Raw genomic sequence first — 12,812 nt, 5'->3', positions numbered from 1 at the left:
GGCCCCCTGAGCCCTCTTGTCTCTTCGGTGCCCCTCCTGTTCCCTCACCCCCGGCGACTGGAAGTGAGGCAAATCCAGAGAGACGCGGCTAATGACGCTGGTGGGGCTCGGGCCAGGAGGGTGGTCTGGAGGTGGAGGGTCGAGAGAGGAGAGTGGTCGGCTGGCGTGGCCCCCTGGGCTGGCAGGTTCTCCTGTTTATGAGGCCTGGGGCCTGGCTCAGGATGGGGCTCTGAAGTGTCTGCTCCCAACTTCCCTGCTCCATCTGCCTGGTCCCCGGAGGACCAGAGCCCACCTGGCTTTTGACCCCGACTCTTCTTCTGGGCCACTGCAGCCTCTGCCTTGGCCGGTGGGCACTCTTGATTTGTTAGTCTTCTTTCTTTCTGGTTTCCACCCCAGAGCCTGAAGAGCCACCCTCCTCCTACCTACGGGCAGAGTTTAGGCGGGGCCACCCAGGGTGCAGACAGGGTGCACAGTAGGTCCTCTCGGGCGGCCGTGCATCCAAGGCTGAGTGTGACGTGAGCTATAATAGCGGTAGACACGGGGGCCGGCCCGGAGGCCCAGCGGTTAAGTTCTCGCATTCTGCTTTGGTGGCCGGGGGTTCACCGGTCTGGATCCTGAGTGGAGACCTACTCACTGCTCGTCAAGCCATGCTGACGTGACGTCCCACGTAGAAGAACTAGAAGGGCCTACAACTAGGATATACAACTGTCTACTGGGGCTTTGGGGAGAAAAAAGAGGAAGATTGGCAACAGATGTTAGCTCAGGGCTGATCTTCCTCAAAAAAAAAAAAAGAGAAAACATGGCAGCAGCATTCACAATAGCCAAGAGGTGGACACACCCAAGTGTTCATGAATGGATGAACGGATAAACAAAATGGGGTCTGTCCGTACAAGGGAATAGCACTCAGCCGTAAAGAGGAGTGAAGTCCTGACACCTGCTACCACATAGATGAGCTGTGAGGCTTCATGCTGAGTGAGAAACCAGACACACAAGGCCGTGTATTGTATGATTCTGTTTACAAGAAACATCTAGAATGGGCAAATCCATGGAGACAGGAAGCAGATTGGTGGTTGCCAGGGACTGGGGTGGGTGACTGCTGATGGGTACAGGTTTCTTTTGAGGGGAAAAGACTAGAATTGACTGTGGTGATGGTTGTACAGCTGTGAACATACTAAAGACCGTTGAATCACATACTTGTTACGGGTGAGTTCTGTGGTGTGGGAATTGTATCTCAATAAAGCTGTTACAACCAAGAAAAAGAAGAGCAGAGATTCCATGGAAATTCCTTTTTTAGAGAGAAGATCCTTTACCTAGTATTTTTTTCAAAAATTTAAAGTGAGTTTTTTATCAAGATCTAAATACCTACAGACTAGTACGCAGACTGTAAGTGTCCAGGGGGCCGGATTTTCAGGGTGAGCCCACAGATCAGGAAACAGAGTGAGGCCCCTCCCGTCTTGGCCGCCAATGGGCAGAACGGTCTGGATTCCCACCCTGGTGGTGCCTCTGCGTCTTTCTTGGCACAGTGGTGTTTGTGAGACTCACGTGCGGCTGAGGGCTCTGGATGCTTCTGACCCCGCCATGGGGCCCCACACCCTGAGAACATGCGCATGGCTGTGTCCTTCCAGCTGCCAGTGGGCGCAGGGGTGGTTCCACATCAGGGGCTGCCGGGACACCCCGTCGCCGTGTCTTTGGGGGACGTCAGCCCTGTGTTGCCGGTGCGTCCCCAGGAGTTGGGTGGCCAGGCCAGGGCGTGGGCGGATATGACGCTTGAGAAGGCGCAGCCAGTTTCCCGAAGTTGCACAAACCCAGTTGAGGGTTCAGCATGCTATGACCTCCTCGACTTACGCCAGGGTTTCCGTCAGCTCATCAGAGTGCCTGGCAGCCATTCTGGAACTGTGGATGCCCAAGCTGGCTGCTCCGGCCCAAGACCCGCACCCACAGTGGTCCTGAAAGGGCTTCCTGGGTGGGTCTCCCCGACTTGGCCAGACCCAGCTGGTTTCCAAACCTCGGAGGCTGTCCCCACTGGGAAGGAAGGCGGCGAGCATCATCCCGTTGGCCCTCCTCTGGTGGTGACAGCGTCTGACCAGGAGGCTTGGAGCTATCCCCCTCTAGTGGGCACAGAGCTGCCTCGGGGGTTCACCTGGCCAACTGGGGGTTGCAGAATTCCTAAGGTGTGGGCCATGGTTGGCAGGTCCATCTAGGGAATCGGAGGTCACACCTCAGGGTCGGTGGGCAGTGACCGGTGGGAGTTGGGAGTGAGGGGGCGCCTGGCTTCAGCATTGTTCGCAGGGTCGCTGGGTAGAATGTGCTGCTGGCTGCTCTAGAGGGCGGCCTGCGGGTTGGATGGGGGAGATCTGGCTGAACCAGGGGTCTCCCCACAAGGCTGCCCTGTACAGTTGTGCAAGCTGTACATAAGTCTAGGAGCCACTGAAGAGGCCTGGACAGGGCCACCTTGCTCAGGGCAAAGCTCTGTCCTGGCGTCCGTGGGGCCTTGGCGTCCAGCCGCTCTGCCTCCTGGTCACACTGCTGAGGCCGCGCTTGGCTGGTGGGCCCTCTTGGGCAGAAAGAATGGAGAACACCACACATAGTTCATCTTGGCGATGGCTCGGAACTGTGAGGATCGTGTGAGAGCCCCCGTGAGCCGTAGGCCGCCCCTCTCCCCACCTCCCCTGGAAGCAAGGGTTCAATTTGGTCACCTGAGTGTGGCCACTTAAAATGGTGTGGAAACCAGACAACGGTCCCTCGATCCCTGGGTCCAAGACGAGTTCTGAACAAAATCCAGGGAGGAGGCCTGGAAGTCGATGGACTTCTCCTTCTGGAAGGGGGGCCTGTGCTGACCCCAGTTCCCTCACCTCCCCAGGGCTGCAGGGGCCCCAAGTGGGGCTCTCAGAGACAGAAGGTGCCCAATTAAACAGTCAGCGTTTGCCCCTCGAGTCCAAGAGTGAGATGGGGTGTCTCCAGGCCGCTACTTGGGACTAGCAGCAGTGGCCTCCACGCCAGATCCGCCTAGACCAAGGCTGGCACCCCAGGTCCCTAACGAGGAGTGTTCAGGTCCCAGCCCTGCCTCTGGCCAGCGGAGTGCACGGCTGCTCGAGCTCAGGCATCCCGCCGTGACCGTGGGGTCAGACAGCTGGATGCACAGTGCCACTGTGGGCGAGCGTGTGCCCCTCGCCCACTCTCTGCCTGGCACCAGTTGAAGCTCTGCCATGATATGATAAAATCTGGGGGCTGCCTGTTTGGTCTGCACTGGACACAGGGCCCTGGGTGCTGTTCGTGGCTCTTAGAGGAGGTGGGGTCTGCGATGGCGGCTTGGGGGAGCATGAGCCAAACACTGGCCCATCTGTGACTCCGTGGCTGGCTGAGTATGTGGGGGGCAGTGTGGCCGTGGTGTGACCCTGACTCAGGCTGCTGTGTTCTCCTCCCGCAGGGTCTTCACTGAGCAGTGACTCGTCCCCTGTCTCCTCCCCGGCCACGAACCACAGCTCCCCCGCCAGCACACCCAAGCGTGTGCCCATGGGCCCCATCATCGTCCCCCCGGGGGGCCACAGCGTCCCCAGCACGCCCCCCGTGGTGACCATCGCCCCAACCAAGACCGTCAATGGCGTCTGGAGGAGTGAGAGCCGGCAGGTGAGTGCCCGGAGAGTGTGGGTGGAGCTGGGGGTAGCCACAGGTCATGGTGCAGGATGGTGGCCTCCCACAGGGGAGGACTGGATTTTAGGGTTCAGAGCCCTCAACCCCCAACTCTCACTCTCCTGAGCCTCTGTCTCCTTCTCTCCAAAATGGGGGTGACAGCAGTGCCTCCCTGGAGGATCCATGCAGATTAAGGAAACTGGAGGGTGTTGGTGATCCCGGTTGCTGCAGCCAAATGCCACGGGCTCACACAGAGGTTTATTCCCTCCCACTTCTGGAGGCCGTGAGGCCAAGGTCAAGGGGATGCAGGGCTGGTTTCTCCTGAGGCCTCTTTCCTTGGTGTGTAGACGCCGTCTTCTGCCCGTGTCCTCACATGGTCGTCCCTCTGCGTGTCTGTGTCCTGATCTCCTTCTTATAAGGACACCAGTCCTAGTGGATCAGGGTCACCCTGATGACCTCGTTTTACCTTCTTTAAAGACCCCATCTCCAAACAGTCATATTCTGAGGTACTGGGGGTTGGGGCTTCAACATAATGAATTTTGGGGTGGGCACACTTCAGCCTGTAAGCCCATGTAAAGTGCTTAAAATAGTGTTTTCATGTCGCAGACGCTCCATAAACATTAGCTGTTATTACGCCCTTGCTCAACCAAGGAACTGAAAGAGGGAAGACACCAGCCCACGTTTTCATGTGTCACATTTTCATGTTTCTATGTTGCGTTTCAAGCCTGCCGAGAGCGCCCTTCCCCACGCTTGGGAGTCCCTGGGTGTGGCCACTGCCAGGGTCTGCCACCACCTACCTCACTCCCCCTGCCCTGGGTCCTCCCAGCCTGGAGGGGCCCTTCCTAATTCAGAACACTGTCGCCACGCTTCTCTCCAAGATTTTCCTGCTGAGTTCCTAGAGGGATGTCACCACTTGGAAACACAGTCATGTGTCACTTAACGATGGGGACATTCTGAGAATTGCATCGTTAGGCGATATCGTCATTGTGAACATCACAGCGTGTCTTGACCCAATTCTGGATGGTCTAGCCTCTTCCACACCTGGGCTCTGTGTCACTAATCTGTGGGACCTGTCGGTCTAGGAGGATGGGCGTCCACAGAGGGGGCATCCCTTAGGCCCTCACCTGGGGTGCGAATCCTCAAGGAACCCAGCGGGGATCCCTGAGTCCCTGGAGACAGCCGCGGCCCTAACTTGTCTGTCACGTTGGAGGTGAAAACCCCCCCGGGCCATCACCTGGCGAGGGCCCCCTGTGCCCACCTGGAAGCTGCTGTCTCGGCTTCGTTCCCCTCCTTGCGTGCAGTCTGGGGGCAGGAGGGACAGGGCAGGGCCTGGCGGGCAGATTCCAGCCAGACACCTTTGGAGCAGCCTGAGCCACCCCCGGTCCTGGTTTGAGGGAGGACGAGGGTCTTCATCAGAATCTCTTGCCTCCAGAGGGGCGTGTTGCCCCTCGCTGTCAGCCGCCTGGTGGTCGGCCTTGACCTCAGGGCCCCTCAGCCGCGGCTCCCTGCCTCTCCAGGCGGTTTCTGGTCCTGTCGTGTCCCTGGCTCAACCCTGGCTTGTGACGGCTGCCACGGCCAGAATTGTCCCCTGTGCTCCCGCCCGAGAGGAGCTTCCTGCCCTACCCTGCCAGCCCGACCCAGGGCGCCTCACCCAGGGCGCCTCGTAAGCGTTCTGGCGCCTTTGCCGTGGTACTCGTCTCACGAGCTCGTGGCCCTCCCCAGAGGGTCTAACTGCCTCTGAAACATTTAGTAACCCAGAGAAGGGGCCGGGAGAGATCTGCTCCAGCCGGTTACCATCGCGCGGTTAATGAAACACTCCTGCCGCCAGGGAGGGCGGCGGGGAGGGGAACTGGATTAGCAGATGATGTATGGCTCAGCGGCTCCCGCACAAAGGCTCAGTGGAGGGTTTAATCCTTCTGGGGAGGGGGAGCCGAGAAGAGGTGGGAGGGCAGGAGAGGGGAGTCGCCTCCTGAAGTAGCGGCCCATGAGTCATGACGAGGAGTCGGGAGCGGGGGGAGGCTCTGGGGCCCCTTTGCCAGGGTCACCCATATTTCCCAGGTAGTGAGAGCTGTGAAAAGACAGATGAAATGAAAAATGGTCTGTTTTAAAGCTAACAGGGCATGTCCTGCCTGCCTGACGGAAACCTCTCTCTAATCACCAGAGAATGAAGGATTTTCCTCCCCCGCGTCCTTTTTTCTTTCATCGCTACAGCTGCGCCTGCAGCCGCCCCTCAGAAATAAAAGCTGCCCGCAGATGCTCCTTGATGCCTGCCTGGCTGCTGCTGCTTGGGTGCCGTGGGGTGGCCGGCAAGCTGCCGGGGCCTGGGCCGCTCAGCCCTCCCGCCCTGCACAGCCCCTGCGCGCCCGGCTGGCCTGACCTCTTTCCCGGGTGCCTGGCACAAGCTTGGCAGGGCTCCAGCCAGACGGGAGGCACATGGATCTGGCCCGCTGAACCCCCTGCTTACCAGCCCCACCCCCAGCCTCTCCAGCTCCTTGTTTGTCCTCGGCCAGGCCGGGAAGGTGCCATCTGGCCCAGCCACCTCCAAGCAGGGCTTTGTCCCACCAAGGGGAGAAGGGGGCTTCTGGGGCCGTCTCTGAGCTGGGATGGTGTGGTGTGCTCGGGCCTCTAGTTCTGCTGTGTGCTGACTCAAACAGTGCCGGAAGCACGTGGAAGCAGGGGGTGCCCTGGTTTGCCCGGAGCTTCTCCCAGATGTTGTCCTCCTGCAAGGCCTCGGCTGTCCTGGGTTGATGGTCGAGGCCCTTGGCTGCCATCTCCCTCCTGCTCCGGCCCCGGGGGGAGGGGGCCTCACTGCCAGCCTGGGAGCAGAGCCCAGGTCACCCCAGGTCCCCGTCAGTGCTGGGGTCAGAGGTCACCTGGGATGCTGCCCTGATACCTGGGGGACCAGGGCCTTCAGCTACCATACCTCTATCTGGAGAGCGTCCCAGCTGCACTGGCCCCTGTCAGCGCAGCCCAGACCTAGGGCACAGGGCCTTCGCCCCACGCTGGCCCCCGTGAGGGGCAGACCCTAGAGCAGGCTGGTTCAGGGCCCTCGCGCCTTCTTTTCACAGACATTTGGCACTTTGCTAGCCTGGGCCCATGGCGGGCTAGGTGAGGGGTGTGAGGGAGAGCCCAGCGAGCCCTGACCTGGAAATAGCCCCTCGGACCATAGTACCAACGGGGGGAGTGCAAGGAGGGGCAATGGTGGCCTGGGGGTGCACCTGCTGTGTGCGAGACCCCTGCAGCCATCCCGCTGTTCTATGAGCTGGTGCTGTGATGTGCACATTTGACAGATAGGGAAACTGAGGCCCAGGACAGTTATGGGACTCATCTAGGGTCTCTAGGACCAGATAGGAGCTGTCCCCTAAGGCAGGAGGGGCATCTAGGGGACCTGAGGCCGGGTGCCAGCCCCTGTATAGAAGTCTCCAGAAAACTGAGAGGCAGGAGTTCTGGGCTCCCTCTCTGACCCAGAGAATAGGTGCACATGTGTGTCCCGCCCTTGACTCTGCTGTGTGAACACCCCTTCTGGGAGGGGCGAGTCGCAGTTCATGAACCTGTGAGGACCCTGCTTCAAGCACAGGGCCGTGCCAGCACGTGGGAAAGGAACAGATGTTGCTGCTCATTAAAAATTCCAATCAGCGGCCTGTCTCCTTCAATTAATTATCGCTGATGTGTTTTCTGGAGGACCGAGGAGGACACGGCGGCTGCCTGGCACCGCGTGTTTGGTAAATAAGCCTGACGAATGGGCCCTTCTCTGCCGGCCTCAGCCGCGTCGGTGGCCTGCTCCGGTGTCACAGGCTGCTGCTGTGAAGACGGATGGGCCGCCAGAGGGGCGGCTGTGGCGATGTCCCTTGCCGTCCATGCGGGGAGTTGGATCTCCTGGGGGTCTCTGCCTTCCATCCTGACTCCGACAGAGGAAGACAGACGGCAGGGCAGGGAGTGGAGGACAGGGAGCGAGGCGTCTCCTTAGGTCCAGGGTCACGTCACTGCCCTGTGTCCAGTGGTCATTCCTGGACATGCTTCCCATCCTCAGCCTGCCGGTTCAGTGAGGGGAGAGAGGTTGTGGTCCCCCTTGTTTTTGGGGTTGTTGGTGTTTCGTGGCTCCATGGAAACTCTGTGGGTTTGGGTTTGTGCCCCTGGGAGCGCCGCCTGCTTCCTCTGAGCCCTGGTGTGCCGTCTGATCAGGAGTGGCCAGACCTGACACCAGGCCCTATCTGACCCAGAAGGCTGGGGCACGTGTGTGTCCCACCCTTGACCCCACCATGTGGACACCCCTTCTGGGAAGGGTGAGTCCAAGTTCTTGAATCCATGTGGACCCCACCGTGAGCGGAGGGCCGTGCCAGCATGTGGGAAGGGAACGTGCCGGGAAGCTCTTGGGGCTCAGGGGAGGCCCAGGCCACTGTTCTCACCTTCGGTGGAGAAGGGCTGTGACAATGACAGGGCCCCAGGCTGGCAGCTGCTCCCAAATCCAGAGCAGGACCCCACTGACCACAGTTAACACTTTCTGAGCCTTGCTACGCGGCTCCCTTTCAGCCACATAAATGACAAAAATGGTCCGAACCTTTTGGTGGTCTGTTTTCTTGGAGCTGGACACGCCTGTGGACAGGTGTGCAGAACATGGCTCCATGTGGACGGGGTGGCACGCCCCACCCTTGGTCTTGCCAGGGGCCTCCTCCTCCCCCCCCAGCCCATTCCCGGGTTCCGCCTCCCTGGCCAGGCCCCAGGTCGGTCACTCTGCCCGTGAGTCTGGGACAGGCGGGGCTGCAGCCCACAGCCCCTCACCAGTGTGTGCAAAGGTGTCCCCAGACAAGTCTGGCCAGTTGAGGCCCCGTGGCTGCCTCCTCTGGCCAGTGCCAGGGCTGCCCCAGGGGTTGGCGGGGGGCAGACTGACATGTTCAGCCCAGGGGCAGCGCCAGTTTCTCGTCTGCATCCCTCTGTGGCCACCAGGAGGCCAAGGTGTCTGTGATGCAGGCCGACAGCTGTCGACACAGCTGACACCTCGGCACCTGGGGGACGCCCCTGTGTGCCTGGTGATCAGCAGGCGTAGGGGCTCCGGATGGGTCTGCCGGGCCTTGCTGTGGTGCAGAGCCTGCTTCCTGGGAGTGCTGGGGCCAGTGTCACCTAACTCCCCAAGTTCAGGCTTGGAGCCGGTGTGACCTGGGGGCAATCCGTGCTGGGAGGGAGGACACGGGGGTTTGTGCGAGGTGGGGAGCCCTCCCGGACGCTTGTCCAGGTGACCCCGGCCTTCCTGGAAGGAGCTTTTGTGGTTTTTTCCTGTTGCACCGAGGAGAGAACAGCTCCCCAGCTGGATTTCAGCCCAGACCTGCCCATCATTGGAACCCGTGCCCCCCCTTCTCACCATTCTGCCTCCCACACCACATATACAGTGGGTTTGAGTAGAAAACCTTCGGAAAAGGACGTCTCTAGAACACGCACTGAACTAGAGCCTTTCTGAGTCTGGAGGGAGACCCAGCCCCGTCCACATTGGCAGCCATCTGAGTGGCCTGTTGCCACTCCCCCGCCCTGACCCACTGCTCTCTGTCCTTCAGCAGGACGCCGGCTCTCGGGGCAGCAGCGGCGGTCGGGAACGCCTCATCGTGGAGCCCCCACTGCCCCAGGAGAAGGCGGGGGGCCCGGCCATCCCCTCCCACCTGCTTAGCACCCCCTATCCTTTTGGCATCTCCCCGAGCTCGGTCGTGCAGGATTCCCGCTTTCCTCCACTCAAGTGAGTTTGTGGATTGGGGGCTGGGGTTGGGCGTGTGTGCTCGGTCCTGGACCTCTGAGGCTCTGGCCACTGTGTCTGGCAGTATGAGTCTGCAGCAGCTGAGGCTGGGAGCCGCCAGGTGGTGGCTCAGCCCCAGGCCCATGGCCCTGTCTGTGCCTGCTGTCTATTTCCACACTGAAATGATGGCTGGCTCTCCCACCCTGCCTGAACCCTGGGTTCCTGAGACCTGGGGTCCCTCTAGGCTGCAGGTAGCAGGCCTAGCCTGCTGGTGAGGACAGCGTGGGGCTAGGTGAGCTCAAGGGCCAGCAGCTGCACCTCTATGCCCTCAACCTCCTTCCAGGACCAGCATCTCATTAGTGAGAGCCAGGACCTGTCCCTTGAGGCTCATCCTTCCAAAGGAGGTGGTGCTGGGGTGGGGCGTGGGGAGGCGGCCCATTTCCCAGCCTGGAACAGGCCTTCTGTTCACCTCTGGCTTTTCATTGTCCGCCCGTCCTGCCTGCAGCCTCCAGCGGCCCGTGCACCACGTGGTGCCCCCCAGCACAGTGACTGAGGACTACCTGAGGAGCTTCCGGCCCTACCACACCACCGAGGACCTCCGCATGTCCTCCCTACCTCCCCTCGGCCTGGACCCGGCCACTGCCGCTGCCTACTACCACCCCAGCTACCTGGCCCCACACCCCTTCCCCCACCCGGCCTTCAGGTGAGGCGTCCCGAGACTTCCCCACCATGGTCCCCACTGAGTCGCCCAGGGCCGTCACCCCACCTGCCCTTAGGGCCAGGCACTAGTCTGCTCATGGAGAAATGGAAGCTGGCTGGGGACGTGTTTCTCACCTCCTGGGGCCAGACTCCTTGCCTGGTGCAGCCCCACCACCACAACCTTCCTCCTCAGCCACTGGGACTTGGCTCCCGGTAGAAGATTCTTCTCGTTGTCTGAGCTGTCGTTTTCCCAGTACTCCCTCTCGTCATTGGCTCCACTGGTGGCACACAACTGTTAATAAACAGCACGTGGTTTTAGGTAGATGAGGGCTCCAACCACTCAGTGGAAATTAGCGCCGTGTCGCTGCTCTGTGTAGAAGCTTCCTGAACCCCAGCTTGACGGGTCTGTAGTTACGATGTGGACTGCCCTTCACACAGACCTGGAACAGTCTTTTCCCCTTGGCCAAATTGTCCTGGCCTGGCTGAGCTGAGGGGTGGCAGGCAGGGCCTCCGAGCCCTGAGCTGTTGGCATCTAGTGGTCTCTGTTAGTATGGGGCTTTGGGGCTGGCCATGGATGTGGCCCGTATCTATAGGGCCTTTGTGGAGGCTCTATGGCCATTCTGCCCCGGCCAGCATGCTCAGACCGATATACATACCTGGGCGGGGGGCACCTGCCGATAGGGCTGGGTCCTGCCTTTGTTTTTCTTTAACTTGGGTGCTCACTGGGCATCGTCTTCTTGGCACAGGATGGACGACTCCTACTGCCTGTCAGCCCTGCGGTCCCCTTTCTACCCCATCCCCACCCCTGGCTCCCTGCCGCCACTGCACCCATCGGCCATGCATCTCCACCTCTCTGGGGTCCGATACCCCCCTGAGCTCTCCCACTCGTCGCTGGCAGCACTGCACTCAGAGCGGATGTCCAGCCTCAGTGCCGAGAGGTGAGCCACGTCCTGGGCCAGGGCGCCCTCTACTCCTCCTGCACTGGGAGGCAGTGGAGAAAAGCCCGGGCTAGAGCCTGGCTTGGCCGGTTGTGTATAGATGGGCGGGCTCCTCAATCTGCTCTCCTGCAAAATGGGGGGTGACAATTGATGCACTAAGACCCTAGACAGTGCCTGGCTTTGTGGCTCTGTTGGAATTGTCAGCCTCCTGGCATGAGCTCTTGGTGATGCTGAGGGAGTTTGTACACAACTTTTGATCTAAGGGACTTTGAGTTTCTTAATGTGTTAATAAAAGCAGGATCTTGCTTGTATCCCATCACTGTTTGGATTAGAATGCTGGGTTCTTCCACAAAACCGTGGGCTTGGGTGTCGGTTTCTCACTTCTGGGAATTCTCTGTAACAGGCTGTCCCTCGTCCCCTGCAAACCCTTCGTGGTGGAGCTCACGAGCCCTTTCTGCTCACCCCACAGGTTACAGATGGATGAGGAGCTGAGGCGGGAGCGGGAGCGGGAAGCTGACCGAGAGCGGGAGAAGGAGCGGGAGCGCGAGAAGGAGCGGGAACGGGAGAAGGAGCTAGAACGCGAGCGGGAGAAGGAGCGGGAGAGGGAGCTGGAGCGCCAGCGGGAACAGCGGGCCCGCGAGAAGGAGCTGCTGGCTGCCAAGGCGCTGGAGCCAGCCTTCCTGCCTGTGGCCGAGCTGCACGGGCTGCGGAGCCACGCCGCGGAGGAGCGGGCCAAGCCCTCAGAGCAGCTGACCCCGACCCGAGCAGGTGCCTGGCTGGGCCCCCGGGCCGGGTGGCTGGAGTGTGGGCTGGATGCAGTGGTGTGCTGGTCACCCTCTGACAACCAGCTCTCCCAGGAAAGGGGCTGACTTGGTAGCGTCTGCCGCTTTCCCTGGTGTAAGGTCACACTGGGGCCGATTTCAGGCTGCAAACGTGATGTCACTGAACAGCAAGTGGGAAGAGAAGCACAGTGGCACTCAGTACAGATATGATAGGCGTAGATAACTTAAAGAACATGCACAATAGTAAAATGGAGCAAAGGCGTTAGAAAGTGATGAGTTTAGAATGTTTTTTATCTTGTGGATGCGGGGGTTTTTAACGTATTTTGTTTTATTGTAAGTATATGTAATCTGACTTTTAATAACAGCTTGTTTGACACCGGCTTGTGCGACTCCTGAAAATGTAACCGTCTGCTCTCATGAGCCAGTGCGTTCATGCTCCAGCACCCACCGGCAGCTCTGCCAGTGGCCCAGCGTGTCACTCCGGGGCGAGGCCTGCCTCCTGAAAGCGCCCATAAGGCCCCTTTCGGTTGTCTTGGTCCCGCCTGTGGGAAGAACCCTTTTGAAGGGCAGATGTTTCTCTGGGCAGTCAGGGGCAGGAGCCAGCTGGGCCTGGCATGCCGAGATCCTGCTGTGACGGCGTTTCTCCCCCCACAGAGAAGCTGAAGGACGCGGGCCTCCAGGCACCCAAGCCCGTGCAGCACCCCTTGCACCCGGCGCCCGCCCCCCACCACACCGTGCCCAGCCTGCTGTCCAACCATGGCATCTTCTCGCTGCCAGGCAGCAGCGCCGCAGCCCTGCTCATCCAGCGCACCAACGAGGAGGAGAAGTGGCTGGCGCGGCAGCGGCGGCTGCGGCAGGAGAAGGAGGACAGGCAGTCGCAGGTGTCGGAGTTCCGGCAGCAGGTGCTGGAGCAGCACCTGGACATGGGCCGGCCGCCGGCGCCGCCGGAGGCGGAGCACAGGCCCGAGAGCGCCAGGTGGGGCCCTGCGGGGTCGGGGCACGCTGAGGGAGGCCCACAGGGGACGTGTGTCTTCGTGCTCTGAC

At 60.5% G+C, this 12,812-nt stretch overlaps 1 protein-coding gene across 3 annotated transcripts in view; it reads left to right on the top strand.

Moving 5' to 3' along the window:
- The window catches only part of GSE1 (Gse1 coiled-coil protein), a 425,963-nt gene that overhangs the window by 394,639 nt on the left and 18,512 nt on the right, over positions 1 to 12,812 (top strand). For 2 of the 3 annotated variants that reach the window (XM_087419841.1, XM_087419840.1), the window contains exons 4-9: positions 3,428 to 3,627; positions 9,177 to 9,352; positions 9,855 to 10,052; positions 10,795 to 10,986; positions 11,456 to 11,754; positions 12,423 to 12,744. In XM_087419841.1, coding sequence (XP_087275967.1) covers positions 3,428 to 3,627; positions 9,177 to 9,352; positions 9,855 to 10,052; positions 10,795 to 10,986; positions 11,456 to 11,754; positions 12,423 to 12,744 — 1,387 coding nt within the window. The remainder of the gene's footprint in view (positions 1 to 3,427; positions 3,628 to 9,176; positions 9,353 to 9,854; positions 10,053 to 10,794; positions 10,987 to 11,455; positions 11,755 to 12,422; positions 12,745 to 12,812) is intronic. The other variant, XM_014792652.2, reaches the window with a different exon arrangement.

Source organism: Ceratotherium simum, chromosome 30 (assembly GCF_057802395.1).
Source record: "Ceratotherium simum simum isolate JZ-2026a chromosome 30, ASM5780239v1, whole genome shotgun sequence".
NCBI lineage: Eukaryota > Metazoa > Chordata > Mammalia > Perissodactyla > Rhinocerotidae > Ceratotherium > Ceratotherium simum.
This window is presented reverse-complemented; position numbering and strand designations above follow the sequence as displayed.